Source organism: Oncorhynchus gorbuscha, linkage group LG18, assembly GCF_021184085.1.
Source record: "Oncorhynchus gorbuscha isolate QuinsamMale2020 ecotype Even-year linkage group LG18, OgorEven_v1.0, whole genome shotgun sequence".
Classification (NCBI taxonomy): domain Eukaryota; kingdom Metazoa; phylum Chordata; class Actinopteri; order Salmoniformes; family Salmonidae; genus Oncorhynchus; species Oncorhynchus gorbuscha.
This window is the reverse complement of record NC_060190.1, coordinates 70,799,998-70,826,291: the sequence shown is the minus strand read 5'-3', so window position 1 is coordinate 70,826,291 and position 26,294 is coordinate 70,799,998. Positions and strand designations below refer to the sequence as shown.

Below are 26,294 nucleotides of genomic sequence, written 5' to 3'. Positions count from 1 at the left end.
ATATCTCCGGTTGATGAGATCGAGGCGTGCCGCATTTACTCGTCTAGTCACGATTGAGGAACCGTCGACATAAATTATCTGTCTTCCGTTTCACGGACGCTGTTGAAGGTGTTTAACTATGTCTCCAAGAGATATAGAACAACAGACATTTGATATTATTAGTTGCTTCTTTGAAGAGGAGCAGAACCCAGTATGTTTTCGGAAGGTGTACCGAGACATTGAGTCTGATGGACCTGGCGATGGTAATAATTTCACAATGAGAACTGTCATTTCTTTCAGGCATATTATGTTGATTAAATCGAAACACAGTCTACTCAACAGGAGGCTAGGGTTTTCTTATTTTGAATCGGAATTTGTTTTTCAATGCTCGGTTTGGTTGAATCCTCTCCAGAACCGAAGTTCGTCAGTAAGACTGGAGAGAGTAAGATTGAGTACCTGCCACTGTTTTCTACCCTAATCATACAGTAAAGTTAGGATTTGGGGATGGTAAACTGATCCCAGATCATGAATGACTTACAGATCACCTGACGTGTTTTGCAGATGACGGGTTTGATCCAGTTGTAATAGCTGATAAACTGAGGGAACTTGGAGATGATTTTGATGTTAAGTTTATCCAGCCTCATATCAGAAAACTCCAACAAGCAGTTGCAGACAAGGTAAGCTTACTGTTTGTTCTATGAGGCCGTGTTAGGAGGATACATTGGCACTGGCGTTGTTGGTCTTGGACCGGCGCTTAGAACAGCGAACCGTGCCAATATATCCTCCAAACACCGGCTTCTCTATCACTTTTATACTACGGTTACCAACATATTCAAATAATGATTGACATATTTTCATTAAAGTTATTTTCATTATTGTATTCATACTATTTCATCTTTACACAAGATTTAGTCCCGAAACAAATCTAGGGTTGCTACCTAAACGGCCTGGTCGTTTGTTCTATTGGTTCGGTTGCCGGAAACACGACCCAGTCATTGTCTCTGTTCTGTATGTATGGACGTGACCCAGTCTCTGTTCTGTATGTATGGACGCGACCCAGTCATTGTCTCTGTTCTGTATGTATGGACGTGACCCAGTCATTGTCTCTGTTCTGTATGTATGGACGTGACCCAGTCTCTGTTCTGTATGTATGGACGTGACCCAGTCATTGTCTCTGTTCTGTATGTATGGACGTGACCCAGTCATTGTCTCTGTTCTGTATGTATGGACGCGACTCAGTCATTGTCTCTGTTCTGTATGTATGGACGTGACCCAGTCATTGTCTCTGTTCTGTATGTATGGACGTGACCCAGTCATTGTCTCTGTTCTGTATGTATGGACGTGACCCAGTCATTGTCTCTGTTCTGTATGTATGGACGTGACCCAGTCATTGTCTCTGTTCTGTATGTGTGGACGTGACCCAGTCATTGTCTCTGTTCTGTATGTGTGGACGTGACCCAGTCATTGTCTCTGTTCTGTATGTGTGGACGTGACCCAGTCATAGTCTCTGTTCTGTATGTATGGACGTGACCCAGTCTCTGTTCTGTATGTATGGACGTGACCCAGTCTCTGTTCTGTATGTATGGACGTGACCCAGTCTCTGTTCTGTATGTATGGACGTGACCCAGTCTCTGTTCTGTATGTATGGACGTGACCCAGTCATTGTCTCTGTTCTGTATGTATGGACGTGACCCAGTCTCTGTTCTGTATGTATGGACGTGACCCAGTCTCTGTTCTGTATGTATGGACGTGACCCAGTCTCTGTTCTGTATGTATGGACGCGACCCAGTCTCTGTTCTGTATGTATGGACGCGACTCAGTCTCTGTTCTGTATGTATGGACGTGACCCAGTCCCTGTTCTGTATGTATGGACGTGACCCAGTCATTGTCTCTGTTCTGTATGTATGGACGCGACCCAGTCTCTGTTCTGTATGTATGGACGCGACTCAGTCTCTGTTCTGTATGTATGGACGTGACCCAGTCATTGTCTCTGTTCTGTATGTATGGACGCGACTCAGTCTCTGTTCTGTATGTATGGACGTGACTCAGTCATTGTCTCTGTTCTGTATGTATGGACGCGACTCAGTCTCTGTTCTGTATGTATGGACGCGACTCAGTCATTGTCTCTGTTCTGTATGTATGGACGTGACCCAGTCATTGTCTCTGTTCTGTATGTATGGACGTGACCCAGTCATTGTCTCTGTTCTGTATGTATGGACGTGACCCAGTCATTGTCTCTGTTCTGTATGTATGGACGTGACCCAGTCATTGTCTCTGTTCTGTATGTATGGACGTGACCCAGTCATTGTCTCTGTTCTGTATGTATGGACGTGACCCAGTCATTGTCTCTGTTCTGTATGTATGGACGTGACCGAGTCTCTGTTCTGTATGTATGGACGTGACCCAGTCTCTGTTCTGTATGTATGGACGTGACCGAGTCTCTGTTCTGTATGTATGGACGTGACCCAGTCATTGTCTCTGTTCTGTATGTATGGACGTGACCCAGTCATTGTCTCTGTTCTGTATGTATGGACGTGACCCAGTCATTGTCTCTGTTCTGTATGTATGGACGTGACCCAGTCATTGTCTCTGTTCTGTATGTATGGACGTGACCCAGTCATTGTCTCTGTTCTGTATGTATGGACGTGACCCAGTCATTGTCTCTGTTCTGTATGTATGGACGTGACCCAGTCATTGTCTCTGGTCTGCATGTATGGACGTGACCCAGTCATTGTCTCTGGTCTGCATGTATGGACGTGACCCAGTCATTGTCTCTGTTCTGTATGTATGGACGCGACTCAGTCTCTGTTCTGTATGTATGGACGCGACTCAGTCTCTGTTCTGTATGTATGGACGTGACCCAGTCTCTGTTCTGTATGTATGGACGTGACCCAGTCTCTGTTCTGTATGTATGGACGTGACCCAGTCTCTGTTCTGTATGTATGGACGTGACCCAGTCTCTGTTCTGTATGTATGGACGCGACCCAGTCATTGTCTCTGTTCTGTATGTATGGACGCGACCCAGTCATTGTCTCTGTTCTCTATGTATGGACGTGACCCAGTCATTGTCTCTGTTCTGTATGTATGGACGTGACCCAGTCATTGTCTCTGTTCTGTATGTATGGACGTGACCCAGTCATTGTCTCTGTTCTGTATGTATGGACGTGACCCAGTCATTGTCTCTGTTCTGTATGTATGGACGCGACTCAGTCTCTGTTCTGTATGTATGGACGCGACCCAGTCATTGTCTCTGTTCTGTATGTATGGACGCGACCCAGTCATTGTCTCTGTTCTGTATGTATGGACGCGACCCAGTCTCTGTTCTGTATGTATGGACGCGACTCAGTCTCTGTTCTGTATGTATGGACGTGACCCAGTCATTGTCTCTGTTCTGTATGTATGGACGTGACCCAGTCTCTGTTCTGTATGTATGGACGTGACCCAGTCTCTGTTCTGTATGTATGGACGCGACCCAGTCATTGTCTCTGTTCTGTATGTATGGACGTGACCCAGTCTCTGTTCTGTATGTATGGACGCGACCCAGTCATTGTCTCTGTTCTGTATGTATGGACGTGACCCAGTCATTGTCTCTGTTCTGTATGTATGGACGTGACCCAGTCATTGTCTCTGTTCTGTATGTATGGACGCGACTCAGTCTCTGTTCTGTATGTATGGACGTGACCCAGTCTCTGTTCTGTATGTATGGACGCGACCCAGTCATTGTCTCTGTTCTGTATGTATGGACGTGACCCAGTCATTGTCTCTGTTCTGTATGTATGGACGTGACCCAGTCATTGTCTCTGTTCTGTATGTATGGACGTGACCCAGTCTCTGTTCTGTATGTATGGACGTGACCCAGTCATTGTCTCTGTTCTGTATGTATGGACGTGACCCAGTCTCTGTTCTGTATGTGTGGACGCGACCCAGTCTCTGTTCTGTATGTATGGACGCGACTCAGTCATTGTCTCTGTTCTGTATGTATGGACGCGACTCAGTCATTGTCTCTGTTCTGTATGTATGGACGTGACCCAGTCATTGTCTCTGTTCTGTATGTATGGACGTGACCCAGTCATTGTCTCTGTTCTGTATGTATGGACGTGACCCAGTCTCTGTTCTGTATGTATGGACGTGACCCAGTCATTGTCTCTGTTCTGTATGTATGGACGTGACCCAGTCATTGTCTCTGTTCTGTATGTATGGACGTGACCCAGTCATTGTCTCTGTTCTGTATGTGTGGACGCGACCCAGTCATTGTCTCTGTTCTGTATGTATGGACGTGACCCAGTCATTGTCTCTGTTCTGTATGTATGGACGTGACCCAGTCTCTGTTCTGTATGTATGGACGTGACCCAGTCTCTGTTCTGTATGTATGGACGTGACCCAGTCTCTGTTCTGTATGTATGGACGCGACCCAGTCATTGTCTCTGTTCTGTATGTATGGACGTGACCCAGTCTCTGTTCTGTATGTATGGACGTGACCCAGTCATTGTCTCTGTTCTGTATGTATGGACGTGACCCAGTCATTGTCTCTGTTCTGTATGTGTGGACGTGACCCAGTCATTGTCTCTGTTCTGTATGTATGGACGTGACCCAGTCATTGTCTCTGTTCTGTATGTATGGACGTGACCCAGTCATTGTCTCTGTTCTGTATGTATGGACGTGACCCAGTCATTGTCTCTGTTCTGTATGTATGGACGTGACCCAGTCATTGTCTCTGTTCTGTATGTATGGACGCGACTCAGTCTCTGTTCTGTATGTATGGACGTGACCCAGTCTCTGTTCTGTATGTATGGACGTGACCCAGTCTCTGTTCTGTATGTATGGACGTGACCCAGTCTCTGTTCTGTATGTATGGACGTGACCCAGTCTCTGTTCTGTATGTATGGACGTGACCCAGTCTCTGTTCTGTATGTATGGACGTGACCCAGTCTCTGTTCTGTATGTATGGACGTGACCCAGTCTCTGTTCTGTATGTATGGACGTGACCCAGTCATTGTCTCTGTTCTGTATGTATGGACGTGACCCAATCTCTGTTCTGTATGTATGGACGTGACCCAGTCTCTGTTCTGTATGTATGGACGTGACCCAGTCTCTGTTCTGTATGTATGGACGCGACTCAGTCATTGTCTCTGTTCTGTATGTATGGACGCGACTCAGTCTCTGTTCTGTATGTATGGACGCGACCCAGTCATTGTCTCTGTTCTGTATGTATGGACGTGACCCAGTCATTGTCTCTGTTCTGTATGTATGGACGTGACCCAGTCTATGTTCTGTATGTATGGACGTGACCCAGTCATTGTCTCTGTTCTGTATGTATGGACGTGACCCAGTCTCTGTTCTGTATGTGTGGACGCGACCCAGTCTCTGTTCTGTATGTATGGACGCGACTCAGTCATTGTCTCTGTTCTGTATGTATGGACGTGACCCAGTCATTGTCTCTGTTCTGTATGTATGGACGTGACCCAGTCATTGTCTCTGTTCTGTATGTATGGACGTGACCCAGTCATTGTCTCTGTTCTGTATGTATGGACGCGACTCAGTCTCTGTTCTGTATGTATGGACGCGACCCAGTCATTGTCTCTGTTCTGTATGTATGGACGCGACCCAGTCTCTGTTCTGTATGTATGGACGCGACTCAGTCTCTGTTCTGTATGTATGGACGTGACCCAGTCATTGTCTCTGTTCTGTATGTATGGACGTGACCCAGTCTCTGTTCTGTATGTATGGACGTGACCCAGTCTCTGTTCTGTATGTATGGACGCGACTCAGTCTCTGTTCTGTATGTATGGACGTGACCCAGTCTCTGTTCTGTATGTATGGACGCGACCCAGTCATTGTCTCTGTTCTGTATGTATGGACGTGACCCAGTCATTGTCTCTGTTCTGTATGTATGGACGTGACCCAGTCATTGTCTCTGTTCTGTATGTATGAACGTGACCCAGTCTCTGTTCTGTATGTATGGACGTGACCCAGTCATTGTCTCTGTTCTGTATGTATGGACGTGACCCAGTCTCTGTTCTGTATGTATGGACGTGACCCAGTCATTGTCTCTGTTCTGTATGTATGGACGTGACCCAGTCATTGTCTCTGTTCTGTATGTATGGACGTGACCCAGTCTTTGTCTCTGTTCTGTATGTATGGACGTGACCCAGTCATTGTCTCTGTTCTGTATGTGTGGACGCGACCCAGTCATTGTCTCTGTTCTGTATGTATGGACGTGACCCAGTCATTGTCTCTGTTCTGTATGTATGGACGTGACCCAGTCTCTGTTCTGTATGTATGGACGTGACCCAGTCTCTGTTCTGTATGTATGGACGTGACCCAGTCTCTGTTCTGTATGTATGGACGCGACTCAGTCATTGTCTCTGTTCTGTATGTATGGACGTGACCCAGTCTCTGTTCTGTATGTATGGACGTGACCCAGTCATTGTCTCTGTTCTGTATGTGTGGACGTGACCCAGTCATTGTCTCTGTTCTGTATGTATGGACGTGACCCAGTCTCTGTTCTGTATGTATGGACGTGACCCTGTCTCTGTTCTGTATGTATGGACGTGACCCAGTCATTGTCTCTGTTCTGTATGTATGGACGTGACCCAGTCATTGTCTCTGTTCTGTATGTATGGACGTGACCCAGTCATTGTCTCTGTTCTGTATGTATGGACGTGACTCAGTCTCTGTTCTGTATGTATGGACGTGACCCAGTCTCTGTTCTGTATGTATGGACGTGACCCAGTCTCTGTTCTGTATGTATGGACGTGACCCAGTCATTGTCTCTGTTCTGTATGTATGGACGTGACCCAGTCTCTGTTCTGTATGTGTGGACGCGACCCAGTCTCTGTTCTGTATGTATGGACACGACTCAGTCATTGTCTCTGTTCTGTATGTATGGACGTGACCCAGTCATTGTCTCTGTTCTGTATGTATGGACGTGACCCAGTCATTGTCTCTGTTCTGTATGTATGGACGTGACCCAGTCATTGTCTCTGTTCTGTATGTATGGATGTGACCCAGTCTCTGTTCTGTATGTATGGACGTGACCCAGTCTCTGTTCTGTATGTATGGACGTGACCCAGTCTCTGTTCTGTATGTATGGACGCGACTCAGTCATTGTCTCTGTTCTGTATGTATGGACGTGACCCAGTCTCTGTTCTGTATGTATGGACGTGACCCAGTCATTGTCTCTGTTCTGTATGTGTGGACGTGACCCAGTCATTGTCTCTGTTCTGTATGTATGGACGTGACCCAGTCTCTGTTCTGTATGTATGGACGTGACCCAGTCTCTGTTCTGTATGTATGGACGTGACCCAGTCATTGTCTCTGTTCTGTATGTATGGACGTGACCCAGTCATTGTCTCTGTTCTGTATGTATGGACGTGACCCAGTCATTGTCTCTGTTCTGTATGTATGGACGTGACCCAGTCATTGTCTCTGTTCTGTATGTATGGACGTGACCCAGTCATTGTCTCTGTTCTGTATGTATGGACGTGACCCTGTCTCTGTTCTGTATGTATGGACGTGACCCAGTCTCTGTTCTGTATGTATGGACGTGACCCAGTCTCTGTTCTGTATGTATGGACGTGACCCAGTCTCTGTTCTGTATGTATGGACGTGACCCAGTCATTGTCTCTGTTCTGTATGTATGGACGTGACCCAATCTCTGTTCTGTATGTATGGACGTGACCCAGTCTCTGTTCTGTATGTATGGACGTGACCCAGTCTCTGTTCTGTATGTATGGACGCGACTCAGTCATTGTCTCTGTTCTGTATGTATGGACGCGACTCAGTCTCTGTTCTGTATGTATGGACGCGACCCAGTCATTGTCTCTGTTCTGTATGTATGGACGTGACCCAGTCATTGTCTCTGTTCTGTATGTATGGACGTGACCCAGTCTCTGTTCTGTATGTATGGACGTGACCCAGTCATTGTCTCTGTTCTGTATGTATGGACGTGACCCAGTCTCTGTTCTGTATGTGTGGACGCGACCCAGTCTCTGTTCTGTATGTATGGACGCGACTCAGTCATTGTCTCTGTTCTGTATGTATGGACGTGACCCAGTCATTGTCTCTGTTCTGTATGTATGGACGTGACCCAGTCATTGTCTCTGTTCTGTATGTATGGACGTGACCCAGTCATTGTCTCTGTTCTGTATGTATGGATGTGACCCAGTCTCTGTTCTGTATGTATGGACGTGACCCAGTCTCTGTTCTGTATGTATGGACGTGACCCAGTCTCTGTTCTGTATGTATGGACGCGACTCAGTCATTGTCTCTGTTCTGTATGTATGGACGTGACCCAGTCTCTGTTCTGTATGTATGGACGTGACCCAGTCATTGTCTCTGTTCTGTATGTGTGGACGTGACCCAGTCATTGTCTCTGTTCTGTATGTATGGACGTGACCCAGTCTCTGTTCTGTATGTATGGACGTGACCCAGTCTCTGTTCTGTATGTATGGACGTGACCCAGTCATTGTCTCTGTTCTGTATGTATGGACGTGACCCAGTCATTGTCTCTGTTCTGTATGTATGGACGTGACCCAGTCATTGTCTCTGTTCTGTATGTATGGACGTGACCCAGTCATTGTCTCTGTTCTGTATGTATGGACGTGACCCAGTCATTGTCTCTGTTCTGTATGTATGGACGCGACTCAGTCTCTGTTCTGTATGTATGGACGCGACTCAGTCTCTGTTCTGTATGTATGGACGTGACCCAGTCTCTGTTCTGTATGTATGGACGTGACCCAGTCTCTGTTCTGTATGTATGGACGTGACCCAGTCTCTGTTCTGTATGTATGGATGTGACCCAGTCTCTGTTCTGTATGTATGGACGCGACCCAGTCATTGTCTCTGTTCTGTATGTATGGACGCGACCCAGTCATTGTCTCTGTTCTGTATGTATGGACGTGACCCAGTCATTGTCTCTGTTCTGTATGTATGGACGTGACCCAGTCATTGTCTCTGTTCTGTATGTATGGACGTGACCCAGTCATTGTCTCTGTTCTGTATGTATGGACGTGACCCAGTCATTGTCTCTGTTCTGTATGTATGGACGTGACCCAGTCATTGTCTCTGTTCTGTATGTATGGACGTGACCCAGTCATTGTCTCTGTTCTGTATGTATGGACGCGACTCAGTCTCTGTTCTGTATGTATGGACGCGACCCAGTCATTGTCTCTGTTCTGTATGTATGGACGCGACCCAGTCTCTGTTCTGTATGTATGGACGCGACTCAGTCTCTGTTCTGTATGTATGGACGTGACCCAGTCATTGTCTCTGTTCTGTATGTATGGACGTGACCCAGTCTCTGTTCTGTATGTATGGACGTGACCCAGTCTCTGTTCTGTATGTATGGACGCGACTCAGTCTCTGTTCTGTATGTATGGACGCGACTCAGTCTCTGTTCTGTATGTATGGACGCGACCCAGTCATTGTCTCTGTTCTGTATGTATGGACGCGACCCAGTCATTGTCTCTGTTCTGTATGTATGGACGTGACCCAGTCATTGTCTCTGTTCTGTATGTATGGACGTGACCCAGTCATTGTCTCTGTTCTGTATGTATGGACGTGACCCAGTCTCTGTTCTGTATGTATGGACGTGACCCAGTCATTGTCTCTGTTCTGTATGTATGGACGTGACCCAGTCTCTGTTCTGTATGTGTGGACGCGACCCAGTCTCTGTTCTGTATGTATGGACGCGACTCAGTCATTGTCTCTGTTCTGTATGTATGGACGTGACCCAGTCATTGTCTCTGTTCTGTATGTATGGACGTGACCCAGTCATTGTCTCTGTTCTGTATGTATGGACGTGACCCAGTCTCTGTTCTGTATGTATGGACGTGACCCAGTCATTGTCTCTGTTCTGTATGTATGAACGTGACCCAGTCTCTGTTCTGTATGTATGGACGTGACCCAGTCATTGTCTCTGTTCTGTATGTATGGACGTGACCCAGTCTCTGTTCTGTATGTATGGACGTGACCCAGTCATTGTCTCTGTTCTGTATGTATGGACGTGACCCAGTCATTGTCTCTGTTCTGTATGTATGGACGTGACCCAGTCATTGTCTCTGTTCTGTATGTATGGACGTGACCCAGTCATTGTCTCTGTTCTGTATGTGTGGACGCGACCCAGTCATTGTCTCTGTTCTGTATGTATGGACGTGACCCAGTCATTGTCTCTGTTCTGTATGTATGGACGTGACCCAGTCTCTGTTCTGTATGTATGGACGTGACCCAGTCTCTGTTCTGTATGTATGGACGTGACCCAGTCTCTGTTCTGTATGTATGGACGCGACTCAGTCATTGTCTCTGTTCTGTATGTATGGACGTGACCCAGTCTCTGTTCTGTATGTATGGACGTGACCCAGTCATTGTCTCTGTTCTGTATGTGTGGACGTGACCCAGTCATTGTCTCTGTTCTGTATGTATGGACGTGACCCAGTCTCTGTTCTGTATGTATGGACGTGACCCAGTCTCTGTTCTGTATGTATGGACGTGACCCAGTCATTGTCTCTGTTCTGTATGTATGGACGTGACCCAGTCATTGTCTCTGTTCTGTATGTATGGACGTGACCCAGTCATTGTCTCTGTTCTGTATGTATGGACGCGACTCAGTCTCTGTTCTGTATGTATGGACGCGACTCAGTCTCTGTTCTGTATGTATGGACGTGACCCAGTCTCTGTTCTGTATGTATGGACGTGACCCAGTCTCTGTTCTGTATGTATGGACGTGACCCAGTCTCTGTTCTGTATGTATGGACGTGACCCAGTCTCTGTTCTGTATGTATGGACGTGACCCAGTCTCTGTTCTGTATGTATGGACGTGACCCAGTCTCTGTTCTGTATGTATGGACGTGACCCAGTCTCTGTTCTGTATGTATGGACGCGACTCAGTCTCTGTTCTGTATGTATGGACGTGACCCAGTCTCTGTTCTGTATGTATGGACGTGACCCAGTCTCTGTTCTGTATGTATGGACGTGACCCAGTCTCTGTTCTGTATGTATGGTCGTGACCCAGTCTCTGTTCTGTATGTATGGACGTGACCCAGTCTCTGTTCTGTATGTATGGACGTGACCCAGTCTCTGTTCTGTATGTATGGACGTGACCCAGTCATTGTCTCTGTTCTGTATGTATGGACGTGACCCAATCTCTGTTCTGTATGTATGGACGTGACCCAGTCTCTGTTCTGTATGTATGGACGTGACCCAGTCTCTGTTCTGTATGTATGGACGCGACTCAGTCATTGTCTCTGTTCTGTATGTATGGACGCGACTCAGTCTCTGTTCTGTATGTATGGACGCGACCCAGTCATTGTCTCTGTTCTGTATGTATGGACGTGACCCAGTCATTGTCTCTGTTCTGTATGTATGGACGTGACCCAGTCTCTGTTCTGTATGTATGGACGTGACCCAGTCATTGTCTCTGTTCTGTATGTATGGACGTGACCCAGTCTCTGTTCTGTATGTGTGGACGCGACCCAGTCTCTGTTCTGTATGTATGGACGCGACTCAGTCATTGTCTCTGTTCTGTATGTATGGACGTGACCCAGTCATTGTCTCTGTTCTGTATGTATGGACGTGACCCAGTCATTGTCTCTGTTCTGTATGTATGGACGTGACCCAGTCATTGTCTCTGTTCTGTATGTATGGACGTGACCCAGTCTCTGTTCTGTATGTATGGACGTGACCCAGTCTCTGTTCTGTATGTATGGACGTGACCCAGTCTCTGTTCTGTATGTATGGACGTGACCCAGTCTCTGTTCTGTATGTATGGACGCGACTCAGTCATTGTCTCTGTTCTGTATGTATGGACGTGACCCAGTCTCTGTTCTGTATGTATGGACGTGACCCAGTCATTGTCTCTGTTCTGTATGTGTGGACGTGACCCAGTCATTGTCTCTGTTCTGTATGTATGGACGTGACCCAGTCTCTGTTCTGTATGTATGGACGTGACCCAGTCTCTGTTCTGTATGTATGGACGTGACCCAGTCATTGTCTCTGTTCTGTATGTATGGACGTGACCCAGTCATTGTCTCTGTTCTGTATGTATGGACGTGACCCAGTCATTGTCTCTGTTCTGTATGTATGGACGTGACCCAGTCTCTGTTCTGTATGTATGGACGTGACCCAGTCTCTGTTCTGTATGTATGGACGTGACCCAGTCTCTGTTCTGTATGTATGGACGTGACCCAGTCTCTGTTCTGTATGTATGGACGTGACCCAGTCTCTGTTCTGTATGTATGGACGTGACCCAGTCTCTGTTCTGTATGTATGGACGTGACCCAGTCTCTGTTCTGTATGTATGGACGTGACCCAGTCATTGTCTCTGTTCTGTATGTATGGACGTGACCCAATCTCTGTTCTGTATGTATGGACGTGACCCAGTCTCTGTTCTGTATGTATGGACGTGACCCAGTCTCTGTTCTGTATGTATGGACGCGACTCAGTCATTGTCTCTGTTCTGTATGTATGGACGCGACTCAGTCTCTGTTCTGTATGTATGGACGCGACCCAGTCATTGTCTCTGTTCTGTATTTATGGACGTGACCCAGTCATTGTCTCTGTTCTGTATGTATGGACGTGACCCAGTCATTGTCTCTGTTCTTTATGTATGGACGTGACCCAGTCTCTGTTCTGTATGTATGGACGTGACCCAGTCTCTGTTCTGTATGTATGGACGTGACCCAGTCATTGTCTCTGTTCTGTATGTATGGACGTGACCCAGTCATTGTCTCTGTTCTGTATGTATGGACGTGAGCCAGTCATTGTCTCTGTTCTGTATGTATGGACGTGAGCCAGTCATTGTCTCTGTTCTGTATGTATGGACGTGACCCAGTCGTTGTCTCTGTTCTGTATGTATGGACGTGACCCAGTCATTGTCTCTGTTCTGTATGTATGGACGTGACCCAGTCATTGTCTCTGTTCTGTATGTATGGACGTGACCCTGTCTCTGTTCTGTATGTATGGACGTGACCCAGTCATTGTCTCTGTTCTGTATGTATGGACGTGACCCAGTCTCTGTTCTGTATGTATGGACGCGACTCAGTCTCTGTTCTGTATGTATGGACGCGACTCAGTCTCTGTTCTGTATGTATGGACGCGACTCAGTCATTGTCTCTGTTCTGTATGTATGGACGCGACTCAGTCTCTGTTCTGTATGTATGGACGTGAGCCAGTCATTGTCTCTGTTCTGTATGTATGGACGTGACCCAGTCATTGTCTCTGTTCTGTATGTATGGACGCGACTCAGTCTCTGTTCTGTATGTATGGACGTGACCCAGTCATTGTCTCTGTTCTGTATGTATGGACGCGACTCAGTCTCTGTTCTGTATGTATGGACACGACTCAGTCTCTGTTCTGTATGTATGGACGTGACCCAGTCATTGTCTCTGTTCTGTATGTATGGACGCGACTCAGTCATTGTCTCTGTTCTGTATGTATGGACGCGACTCAGTCTCTGTTCTGTATGTATGGACGCGACTCAGTCTCTGTTCTGTATGTATGGACGTGACCCAGTCATTGTCTCTGTTCTGTATGTATGGACGCGATTCAGTCTCTGTTCTGTATGTATGGACGCGACTCAGTCTCTGTTCTGTATGTATGGACGTGACCCAGTCATTGTCTCTGTTCTGTATGTATGGACGTGACCCAGTCATTGTCTCTGTTCTGTATGTATGGACGTGACCCAGTCATTGTCTCTGTTCTGTATGTATGGACGTGACCCAGTCATTGTCTCTGTTCTGTATGTATGGACGTGACCCAGTCATTGTCTCTGTTCTGTATGTATGGACGTGACCCAGTCATTGTCTCTGTTCTGTATGTATGGACGTGACCCAGTCATTGTCTCTGTTCTGTATGTATGGACGTGACCCAGTCATTGTCTCTGTTCTGTATGTATGGACGTGACCCAGTCATTGTCTCTGTTCTGTATGTATGGACGTGACCCAGTCTCTGTTCTGTATGTGTGGACGTGACCCAGTCATTGTCTCTGTTCTGTATGTATGGACGTGACCCAGTCATTGTCTCTGTTCTGTATGTATGGACGTGACCCACTCTCTGTTCTGTATGTATGGACGTGACCCAGTCATTGTCTCTGTTCTGTATGTATGGACGTGACCCAGTCTCTGTTCTGTATGTATGGACGTGACCCAGTCATTGTCTCTGTTCTGTATGTATGGACGTGACCCAATCTCTGTTCTGTATGTATGGACGTGACCCAGTCTCTGTTCTGTATGTATGGACGTGACCCAGTCATTGTCTCTGTTCTGTATGTATGGACGTGACCCAGTCTCTGTTCTGTATGTATGGACGTGACCCAGTCTCTGTTCTGTATGTATGGACGTGACCCAGTCTCTGTTCTGTATGTATGGACGTGACCCAGTCTCTGTTCTGTATGTATGGACGTGACCCAGTCTCTGTTCTGTATGTATGGACGTGACCCAGTCATTGTCTCTGTTCTGTATGTATGGACGTGACCCAATCTCTGTTCTGTATGTATGGACGTGACCCAGTCTCTGTTCTGTATGTATGGACGTGACCCAGTCTCTGTTCTGTATGTATGGACGCGACTCAGTCATTGTCTCTGTTCTGTATGTATGGACGCGACTCAGTCTCTGTTCTGTATGTATGGACGCGACCCAGTCATTGTCTCTGTTCTGTATGTATGGACGTGACCCAGTCATTGTCTCTGTTCTGTATGTATGGACGTGACCCAGTCATTGTCTCTGTTCTGTATGTATGGACGCGACTCAGTCTCTGTTCTGTATGTATGGACGCGACTCAGTCTCTGTTCTGTATGTATGGACGTGACCCAGTCATTGTCTCTGTTCTGTATGTATGGACGTGACCCAGTCATTGTCTCTGTTCTGTATGTATGGACTGTCTCTGTTCTGTATGTATGGACGTGACCATTGTCTCTGTTCTGTAGTCATTGTCTCTGTTCTGTATGTATGGACGTGACCCAGTCATTGTCTCTGTTCTGTATGTATGGACGTGACCCAGTCATTGTCTCTGTTCTGTATGTATGGACGTGACCCAGTCATTGTCTCTGTTCTGTATGTATGGACGTGACCCAGTCATTGTCTCTGTTCTGTATGTATGGACGTGACCCAGTCATTGTCTCTGTTCTGTATGTATGGACGTGACCCAGTCATTGTCTCTGTTCTGTATGTATGGACGTGACCCAGTCATTGTCTCTGTTCTGTATGTATGGACGTGAGTCATTGTCTCTGTTCTGTATGTCATTGTCTCTGTTCTGTATGTATGGACGTGACCCAGTCATTGTCTCTGTTCTGTATGTATGGACGTGACCCAGTCATTGTCTCTGTTCTGTATGTATGGACGTGACCCAGTCATTGTCTCTGTTCTGTATGTGTGGACGTGACCCAGTCATTGTCTCTGTTCTGTATGTATGGACGTGACCCAGTCATTGTCTCTGTTCTGTATGTATGGACGTGACCCAGTCATTGTCTCTGTTCTGTATGTATGGACGTGACCCAGTCTCTGTTCTGTATGTATGGACGTGACCCAGTCTCTGTTCTGTATGTATGGACGTGACCCAGTCTCTGTTCTGTATGTATGGACGTGACCCAGTCATTGTCTCTGTTCTGTATGTATGGACGTGACCCAGTCTCTGTTCTGTATGTATGGACGTGACCCAGTCATTGTCTCTGTTCTGTATGTATGGACGTGACCCAATCTCTGTTCTGTATGTATGGACGTGACCCAGTCTCTGTTCTGTATGTATGGACGTGACCCAGTCATTGTCTCTGTTCTGTATGTATGGACGTGACCCAGTCTCTGTTCTGTATGTATGGACGTGACCCAGTCATTGTCTCTGTTCTGTATGTATGGACGTGACCCAGTCTCTGTTCTGTATGTATGGACGCGACCCAGTCTCTGTTCTGTATGTATGGACGTGACCCAGTCTCTGTTCTGTATGTATGGACGCGACCCAGTCGTTCCTTCTAAATGATCCATTGCCATACTGGCTGGCAACGTTCTTATCCCTTGTTAGCCAACTAGGGCTAATTTACATTCACGTCAAACAGTGCAGACAGAATAACAACAGTAGCTGCATTTATTAAAACTCTTCTCTAGGGACATTTATTTCAACTCTTCTCTAGGGACATTTATTTCAACTCTTCTCTAGGGACATTTATTTCAACTCTTCTCTAGGGACATTTATTTCAACTCTTCTCTAGGGACATTTATTTGGATACATCTATAAAAATAAGCTAATGAGACACGCGTCTGCCTGGTATACTAATGAGACACGCGTCTGCCTGGTATACTAATGAGACACGCGTCTGCCTGGTATACTATTGAGACACGCGTCTGCCTGGTATACTAATGAGGCACGCGTCTGCCTGGTATACTAATGAGACACGCGTCTGCCTGGTATACTATTGAGACACGCGTCTGCCTGGTATACTATTGAGACGCGCGTCTGCCTGGTATACTAATGAGACGCGCGTCTGCCTGGTATACTAATGAGACACGCGTCTGCCTGGTATACTAATGAGACGCGTCTGCCTGGTATACTAATGAGACACGCGTCTGCCTGGTATACTAATGAGACACGCGTCTGCCTGGTATACTAATGAGACACGCGTCTGCCTGGTATACTAATGAGACACGCGTCTGCCTGGTATACTAATGAGACACGCGTCTGCCTGGTATACTAATGAGACACGCGTCTGCCTGGTATACTAATGAGACACGCGTCTGCCTGGTATACTAATGAGACACGCGTCTGCCTGGTATACTAATGAGACACGCGTCTGCCTGGTATACTAATGAGACGCGTCTGCCTGGTATACTAATGAGACACGCGTCTGCCTGGTATACTAATGAGACACGCGTCTGCCTGGTATACTAATGAGACGCGTCTGCCTGGTATACTAATGAGACACGCGTCTGCCTGGTATACTAATGAGACACGCGTCTGCCTGGTATAGAACATGTGCTCTCTCGTCCCAACACCTAATGTTACACGTTCATTACTATGGGACAGTTGGAGATGGAATTTGAATATTGAAACAATGTTGCAAATATCGGAGAGACAGACAGCAATGTTTATACAGATCTCCGCACGGAATGTTAGTCTAAAAGAAATGTGAGATAATGTCTAGATGCTTTTTATAGTGGAGATCAAATTACTAACTTCCCTGCCTGTGTTGATGGAACAGAGTAAATAAGCAGTTTAAGGTCATAGATTTAGCAGGTATACACCTGCTGGAGTGCGCTTTTAATTAACCAATCAGGATTCAGAGTTAGATCCACCCGTTGTATAATATGACACACGCACACAATAATGCCTTGTCAAACCCCACAATATTCCTGTTTGTGGCCTACATACAACCTGCACTACACCACCATTGGCTTAAGTTAAATAGTTAGACAGACGTGTGTGTATAGTGTTGGTGCTACAGGTGTCGTGAAATAGTGGTACCTATTGAAGTGTGTGATAATGTGGGGTTAGATACGTTTCATCATCACATCATGGTAGAGCACACAGATGGAACATTCTCAACCAGGAAGTGTTTCAATTTAGAATGATTGTTGACCTGAAGTAGTCTGTTCCTCAGACATAATGCAGGTGTTTACAAGTCCTGCATGTTAACTAAGAAGGGACAACTAGCTTGTTGTTGACTCACTGCTGCCCTACATTTGGACTCTGTACACTCCCAACTGAGTCAGACTACAGCAGTAGTCCAACCTAGTGTAGCAATGTTACTGTTTGTGTTTCACTTTAGAGACCTTTTTCTCTGAACAAAAATATATATAATATATTATATTATTATATTATATTATAATAAAAATATAACGCAACAGATTTTTACTGAGCTACAGTTCATAGAAGGACATCAGTCAATTTAAATAAATAAATGAAACCCTAATCTATAGATTTCACATGACTGGGAATACAGATATGCATCTGTTGGTCACGGATACCTTTAAAAAAAAAAGGAGAAAGTAGGGGCGTAGATCAGAAAACCAGTCAGTATCTGGTGTGACCACCATTTGCATCATGCAGCGTGACACATCTCCTTCGCATAGAGTTGATCAGGCTGTTGATTGTGGAATGTTGTCCCAGTCCTCTTCAATGGCTGTGCGAAGTGGCTGGATATTGGCGTAAATTAGAACACGCTGTCGTACACGTCGATTCAGAGCATCCAAACGTGCTAAATGTGTGACATGTCTGGTGAGTATGCAGGTAAATGAGAACTTGTTCTCAACTTGCCTACCTGGTTAAATAAAGGTGAAATAAAAATAAATAAAATAAAGGCCGTGGAAGAACTGGGACATTTACAGCATCCAGGAATTGTGTACAGATCCTTGCGATATGGGGCCGTGTATTATCATGTTGAAACATGAGATGATGGGGGTGGATGAATGGCACGGCAATGGGCCTCAGGATCTCGTCACGGAATGTCTGTACATTCAAATTGCCATTGATAAAATGAAATTGTGTTTGTTGTTCTTGGCTTATTCCTGTCCATACTGTACACTGCACAACGTTGACATCAGCAAACCGCTCGTCATCACAACGCCATGCACTGTCTGCGTTCTGTCTGGTACAGTTGAAACCAGGATTCATCTCTGAAGAGCACACTGGCCATCGAAGGTGAGCATTTGCCCACTGAAGTTGGTTACGATACCGGACTGCAGTCAGATTAAGACCCTGGTGAGGACGACGAGCACCCAGATGAGCTTCCCTGAGACGCTTTCTGACAGTTTGTGCAGAAATTCTCTGGTTGTGCAAACCCACAGTTTCATCAGTGGCTGTGGCTGGTCTCACCCGCAGGTGAAGAAGCTAGATGTGGATGTCTTGGCCTGGAGTAGTTACACGTGGTCTGTGATTGAGGCCGGTTGTACATACTGCAACACAAATTCTCCAAAACAACGTTGGAGGTGGCTTATGTTAGAGAAATTAACATTCAGTTCTCTGGCAACAGCTCTGGTGGAAATTCCTGCAGTCAGCATGCTAATTGCTCGCTCCCTCAACTGCAGCATTGTGTTGTGACAACTGTACATTTTAGTGTCCTTTTATTGTCCCCAGCACAAGGTGTACCTGTGTAATGATGGTGCTCTCGATGGGCGCAGCGGTCTAAGTCACTGCATCTCAGTGCAAGAGGCGTCACTACAGTCCCTGGTTCAAATCCAGGCTGTATCACATCCAGCCGTGATTGTGCGCCGCCCTATGGGACTCCCAATTGGCCCAGCGTCGTCCAGGTTTGGACGGGGTAGGCAGTCATTATAAATAAGAATTTGTTCATAACTGACTTTCTTAGTTTAAATAAAATGTAAAAAATGATCATGCTGTTTAATCAGCTTCTTGATATGCCACACCTGTCAGGTGGATGGATTATTTTGCTAAAGGAGAAGTGTTCACTAACAGAGATGTGAACACATTTTTGCTCAACATTTGAGAGAATTAAGATTTTTGTGTCTATGGAACATTTCTGGGATCTTTTATTTCAGATAATGAAACATGGGACCAACACATGTTGCATTAATATTTTTGTTCAGTATACATAAGAAACTTCTCCAGTTTGCCTAACATTTGAGACTTCCAAACGTAGTGACGTAGGCTACATTCAATTCTTTGGTAGTAGTTTCGAAATTGTGTAAAGGCAGTGCAGAATCATGCATGTACAGTGTATTGGTGTCTAATATGGTTGTTTCATTTCCTAGAGACGCAGAACTTAGAAATGTGTGGCGTGTGTGGTTAGGTTCATTTGGTAAGGCTGGACAAAGTTGAATTACTGTTTAACAGATGCCCCGCCTCAGTTTTCTCCACACCCCGAGAAGAAAAGAAATCTGTGTTATTTTTGGGCCAATATATGCGGCTCTGTTTATACCAGATCACGTCAGGTCAATTGTGAGCCTCTGATTGGACAGTGAAACACACACGCTCGCACCTGCAGATGTTTCATTTCTCACTCATGAAGACATGGCTGAAGTCAGCGCAAATTTCAAATATTTGTGTGTCCAGGTGCAACGTGGGAAGTCTCTCATTTATAAAGAAACAGTCGGTTAAATGCATGGTTATTGCATCCTTAAATATAGTGAATCAATTTTCTCTGGCCTAAGAGTAAATTAAAGAATGAAATAAATAAACAACCCACAAAGCACTATGCAACATGTTTGACTCAATAAAAGGGACAGTTAGAACAGGATATGAAAATAGTGTAATACTTCCTCAGTTTTTATAGCTCTGGGGCTGAACTATCATATAGGGCAGAATCCCAACTTGAGATGCATGCTTTTACAGAATCATATTGAAAAGGACGACGCCCTGGAGTTTGAGGGTAACCGCCTGTCCCCCCCCCCCCCCCCCCCCCTCTCTCTCTCCCCAGGCGGTGGAGGAGTTTGCGCGTACCGTGGACAGCCTGTGTGCGGCCCAGAGAGCAGAGGTGGCCCCTGAGATGCAGCTGCTGAAGGCCTCCATGGCCCTGGGTCTGTACGTTAAGAAGACCTGTCCTGACCTTAGAGCTACCATCCAGTCTTGTATGACTGCCTTCATTAACACCCGGCTGGCTGGCTGGATCACCCAGCAGGGAGGATGGGTGAGTACCAAAAAAATACCCATGAATTACGTGAACCCTCAGGATATGTTCAGGCATGTATTTTATGACTGGGTGGAGTTATTACAATGCTGCCTGGGCCTTACTGGCATTTACAAAGCATCATTGCAGATGGTACAGGAAACGCTTAGTCACAAGATGACAGTGAGCAGCTATTTGCATGGAGAAAAGTCATCTGTTTTTAACTTGGCTTCTATTTGCATGGAGAAAAGTCATCTGTTTTTAACTTGGCTTCTATTTGCATGGAGAAAAGTCATCTGTTTTTAACTTGGCTTCTATTTGCATGGAGAAAAGTCATCTGTTTTTAACTTGGCTTCTATTTGCATGGAGAAAAGTCATCTGTTTTTAACTTGGCTTCTATTTGCATGGAGAAAAGTCATCTGTTTTTAACTTGGCTTCTATTTGCATGGAGAAAAGTCATCTGTTTTTAACTTGGCTTCTATTTGCATGGAGAAAAGTCATCTGTTTTTAACTTGGCTTCTATTTGCGTACACTAGTTGCTTATACTTTCATAAAGACACGTTTGTGTGTTTACTTTGTCTTGAAGACAAATGGACTACTCTAACATTACAGTAATACCACTGCTATAGTACCACTGCTACCAGTGGTATTGATAGTGGTTCCCAACCCACCCACCCTACGGGGTGTAACAGCAGTAATGGTACTGTTTCTAGTACACATGACAATATTTCCTGTACTCAGTGGTGATGGTGCTAGTACCAGTGACAGTACTATCTCCGATAATACAGCGCATTCAGAAAGTGTTCAGACCCCTTCCCTTTTTCCACATTTTGCTACGTTACAGCCTTGTTCTAAAATAGATTCAATTATTTCCCCCCCCATCAGTCTATACCCAATACCCAATAATGACAAAGCAAAAACTGTTTTTTTACATTTAATTTTTAGCAAATTTATTAAAAATAAAAAACTGATCACATTTACAGAAGTATTCAAACTAGTGATGCACCAATATGATATTTTTGGCCAATACAATATCCAATATTTTCCTTGCCAAACAAATGATAACGATAACCGATATTTACAATTTTAGCCATCTTTTAAGCATTCTAGTACAGTTAAATATCTAGACCACTGCGTACATGTGTGTGTTTTAAGGCACTGCATCTCAGTGCAAGAGGTGTGACTACAGTCCCTGGTTTGAATCCAGGCTGTATCACATCCGGCCGTGATTAGGTGTCCCATAGTGCGGTGCACAATTGGCCCGGCGTCGTCTGTGTTGTCATTGTAAATAAGAATTTGTTGTTAACTGACTTGCCTAGTTAAATAAAGGTTACACACCACACTGACCAAAAAGTTACTTTGTTGGCAATTACGTATGTCCCAATTTACCAGTAAAACATAATCGAAACCTTTTTCTTTCACTTACTTGCTGTGCTGTTTCGTTGTTCATTTGTTCAGTCGTTTTATTCTCAACCAGGACTTCTATTGAACCCTGTTTGGGTCTTTGCGTGTCAAAGAAGATACACGTCAAATAACACATCTGTTTCAGTAGTTCTAGTTAGCTAGCTAACTACATAGCTAGGTGTCATGGAAAATAACCCTCATTTATAAGACAGTTCTTATTTGATTAATGGTCGGACTCATCTATGTGAAGCTAGCCACAATAAGGATTAGCCACAATAGCGGACTTTGCGTTTAGCCTTCAAAATAAAAGTATGTCTTAATTCTACTATTTGTATTCATTTGCATTACTGTCAATTACATACTTTTATTTTGATAGCAAACCACAAATTCCACTATCCACATAACCTGTTGCGGTCGAGCCTCACTAGCCAGATGAAGCTAGCTGGCTGCTTATAACTTGTTCGTGACCCAAATGGCGTTCCATAGTGTGTATGTCATGAAGCTGATAGCAGTGATGCCATTACTGTGTCACTCCGGTAGGGCAACATCTGAGAAATAGCGCACTTGGTAGTGTGGTACCGGTGCTCGACCAGTCGGCGAAAGCCAACATCTCCCACAACAGAGAACGGTTGATTATCAAGGGCAATGAATTCAATTATCTTTTTTAACCTGTTGCGACGAGCAATCCCGTATCCGGGATCGTAATTATAGCCTCAAGCTCATTACCATAACGCAACGTTAACTATTCATGAAAATCGCAAATGAAATGAAATAAATATATTGGCTCTCAAGCTTAGCCTTTTGTTAACAACACTGTCATCTCAGATTTTCAAAATATGCTTTTCAACCATAGCATTTGTGTAAGAGTATTGATAGCTAGCATAGCATTAAGCCTAGCATTCAGCAGGCAACATTTTCACAAAAACAAGAAAAGCATTCAAATAAAATAATTTACCTTTGAAGAACTTTGGATGTTTTCAATGAGGAGACTCAGTTAGATAGCAAATGTTGTTTTTCCAAAAAGATTATTTGTGTAGAAGAAATCGCTCCGTTTTGTTCATCACGTTTGGCTGAGAAAAAAAACAGAAAATTCAGTCATCAAAACGCCTAACTTTTTTCCAAATTAACTCCATAATATCGACAGAAACATGGCAAACGTTGTTTAGAATCAATCCTCAAGGTGTTTTTCACATATCTATTCGATGATAAGTCATTCGTGGCAGTTTGGTTTCTCCTCTGAATCACATGGGAAAATAAATGCAGCTGGAGCTTACGCACCAATTTCGACAGAGGACACCAGGCGGACAACTGGTAAATGTAGTCTCTTATGGTCAATCTTCCAATGATATGCCTACAAATACGTCACAATGCTACGGACACCTTGGGGAAACGACAGAAAGTGTAGGCTCGTTCCTGGCGCATTCACAGCCAAATAAGGAGACATTGGAACACAGCGCCTCAAATCTGGCTCACTTCCTGTTTGAAGTTTCATCATGGTTTCGCCTGTAGCATTAGTTCTGTGGCACTCACAGACTATCTTCGCAGTTTTGGAAACGTCAGAGTTTTCTTTCCAAAGCTGTCAATTATATGCATAGTCGAGCATCTTTTCATGTCAAAATATCTTGTTTAAAATGGGAACGTTTTTTTTATCCATAAATTAAAAAAGCGCCCCCTATATCCAAGAAGTTAATGTTCTCGCTGAAATTTTGTTCATCTTTCAAATGACTGCTCGATCCACAAAGCAGACATTGTGGGCTAGTTTAGGAATGCTGTGTTGTGCAAAATTTTACGTGCTGTTATTACATCATGTACCTACGTTACGCGGCAGGGTAGCCTAGTGGTTAGAGCAGCAACCGAAAGGTTGCAAGTTCAAATCCCCAAGCTGACAAGGTACAAATCTGTCGTTCTGCCCCTGAACAGGCAGTAGACCCACTGTTCCTAGGCCGTCATTTAAAATAAAGGTTAAAAAATATATATATATATATAGGTATGCAAGTCCACTTTGACATCGGTTTAGCACATCGGGGCATTAAACTAGAAATTGATGTTGGCCGATGCCGATGTTGTCATTCCGATATGTTCACCGATATATTGTGCATCCCTAATTCAGACCCTTTATTCAGTACTTTGTTGAAGCACCTTTGGCAGCAATTATAGCCTCGTGCCTTCTTGGGTGTGACACCAGAATGTTGGCACACCTGTATTTGGGGAGTTTCTCCCATTATTCTGGGCAGTGTCGCTGCACAGCCGTTTTCAGGTCTCTACAGAGATGTTCGATCAGGTTCAAGTCTGATATCCACTCAAGGACAGTCTTTTTCCGAAGCCGCTCCTGCGTCGTCTTGGCTCCTGCGTTGTCTAGGGTCGTTGTCCTGTTGGAAGGTGAACCTTCGCCCCAGTCTGAGGTTCTGAGTGCTCTGGAGGAGATTTTCTTCAAGGATCTCGCTGTACTTTGCTCTGTTCATTTTCCCTCAATCCTGACTAGTCTCCCAGTCTCTGCTGCTGAAAAACATCCCCACAGCATGATGCTGCCACCAACATGCTTCAGCATAGGGATGGTACCAGGTTTCCTCCAGACTTGGCATTCAGGCAAAAGAGTTCAATCTTGGTTTCATCAGACGAGATCATCTTGTTTCTCATGGTCTGAATGTCCTTTAGATGCCTTTTGGCAAACTTCAAGCGGACTGTCATATGCCTTTTACTGAGGAGTGGTTTCCGTCTGGCCACTATTATAAAGGCCTGATTGATGGAGTGCTGCAGAGATCGTTGTCTTTCTGGAATGTTCTCCCATCTCCACAGAGGAACTCTAGAGCTCTGTCAGAGTGACCATCTGGTTCTTGGTCACCTCCCTGACCAAGGTCCTTCTCCCCCGATTGCTCAGTTTGGCAGGGGTGGCCAGCTCTAGGAAGCGTCTTGGTGGTTCCAAACTTCTTCCATTTAAGAATGATGTAAGCTACTGTGTTCTTGGGGGTTTTCAATCCTGCAGACATTTTTTGGTACCCTTCCCCAGATCTGTGCCTCGACACAATCCTGTCGCGGAGTTCTACGGACAATTCCTTTGACCTCGTGGCTTGGATTTTTGCTCTGACATGCACTGTCAACTGGGACATTTTTATCTAGACAGGCGTGTGCCTTTCCAAATCATGTCCAATCAATTGAATTTACCATAGTTGGACTCCAATCAAGTTGAGGAAACATCTCTAGGTTGATCAACGGAAACAGGAGGCACATGAGCTCAATGTCAAATGTCATAGCAAATGGTCTGAATACTTAAATTAAGGAATTTAAGTTTTTTAAAACATTTTTAATGCATTTTCAAAAAATAACTGTTCACTTTGTCACTATGGGGTATTGTTTGTAGATTGAGGAAAACACATATTCTAAAATGTATTAAAATAAGGCTGTAATGTAACAGAATTTGAAAGGGAAGGGGTTTGAATATGTCAGAGTGAGACCGGTGTATTAGACTTAGTTACTGATTACCTGCTTCAATTCACTCTATTTTCCTGCCAGTGGAAATACTGTGCATTTCTAAAGGACCTGAGCGATTTACTTCAGACAGGCTGAGACTTCATTGCTTAACTTCTTTAGAAATGTGATGTAAGGTTCACTAAAGCTGGACTTAACTCTGAAAGCAGTTTTAACAAGGCCTTTCCCACAGAACCACTTCAGAGATTTACTCTCACATTTTGACTCTAGGCAGCATTCCTGTTTTGTTTCTTTTCATAGGTACTGTCTGTGGCTGTTTAAATCTGCTGCGGTTAGCTATTATTGTACTGGTGTTAATGAGGTGGCCATTGTGAAGGTCATCGACGACATAAACAGACTTGTCTCAGTGTTTTCACCTTGTCGTCTTTATAACCCAGCTAAAGAAACATAGTTTTATTGCCTGCTATTCAGAAGCTGTGATGACTTTGCTCAATAAACGGATTTATACTGATTGCAAGTTTTTGAGGCTGTGGTGACTCACTAAACCTGTATCATACCTGGCATGAGGTTATACCTGCTTTGGTAGAGAGACTGTCTGCCATGAATTCAGTTCCTTCTCTGTCAGAGAACCCATGAAGTCTGTTTCAGTCCCTTAATGACTCAGGAATAATGCTTTTGTTTTGTTGGTTGTTTTTCAGGATCAAGTTACTATGGTATAAAAACATGGAGAAGATGTCATCCACATAATTTTTGTACAATGAGGAAGAGGTCTTAATGAGGAGGTCTTAACTCCTCTGTATGTGTTAAGTCTTCCCTCTTTCTTTCTTTCTCCCTCTTTCTTCCCTCTTCCTTTTTCTTTCTCCCTCTTTCCTCCCTCTTCCTTTCTTTCTCTCCCTCCTTCCCTTTCTTTCTTTCTTTCTTTCTTTCTCCCTCTTCCTT

General features: G+C 44.9%; 1 protein-coding gene across 1 annotated transcript; it reads left to right on the top strand.

The window, feature by feature from the left end:
* LOC124003644 (bcl-2-like protein 2) lies at positions 1-26,294 on the top strand. The gene is made up of 4 exons (XM_046312132.1): positions 1-242; positions 541-656; positions 20,337-20,546; positions 26,054-26,294. Exons 1-4 carry the CDS (start codon positions 119-121, stop codon positions 26,072-26,074), a joined length of 471 nt encoding a protein of 156 aa, XP_046168088.1. The 5' UTR covers positions 1-118; the 3' UTR covers positions 26,075-26,294.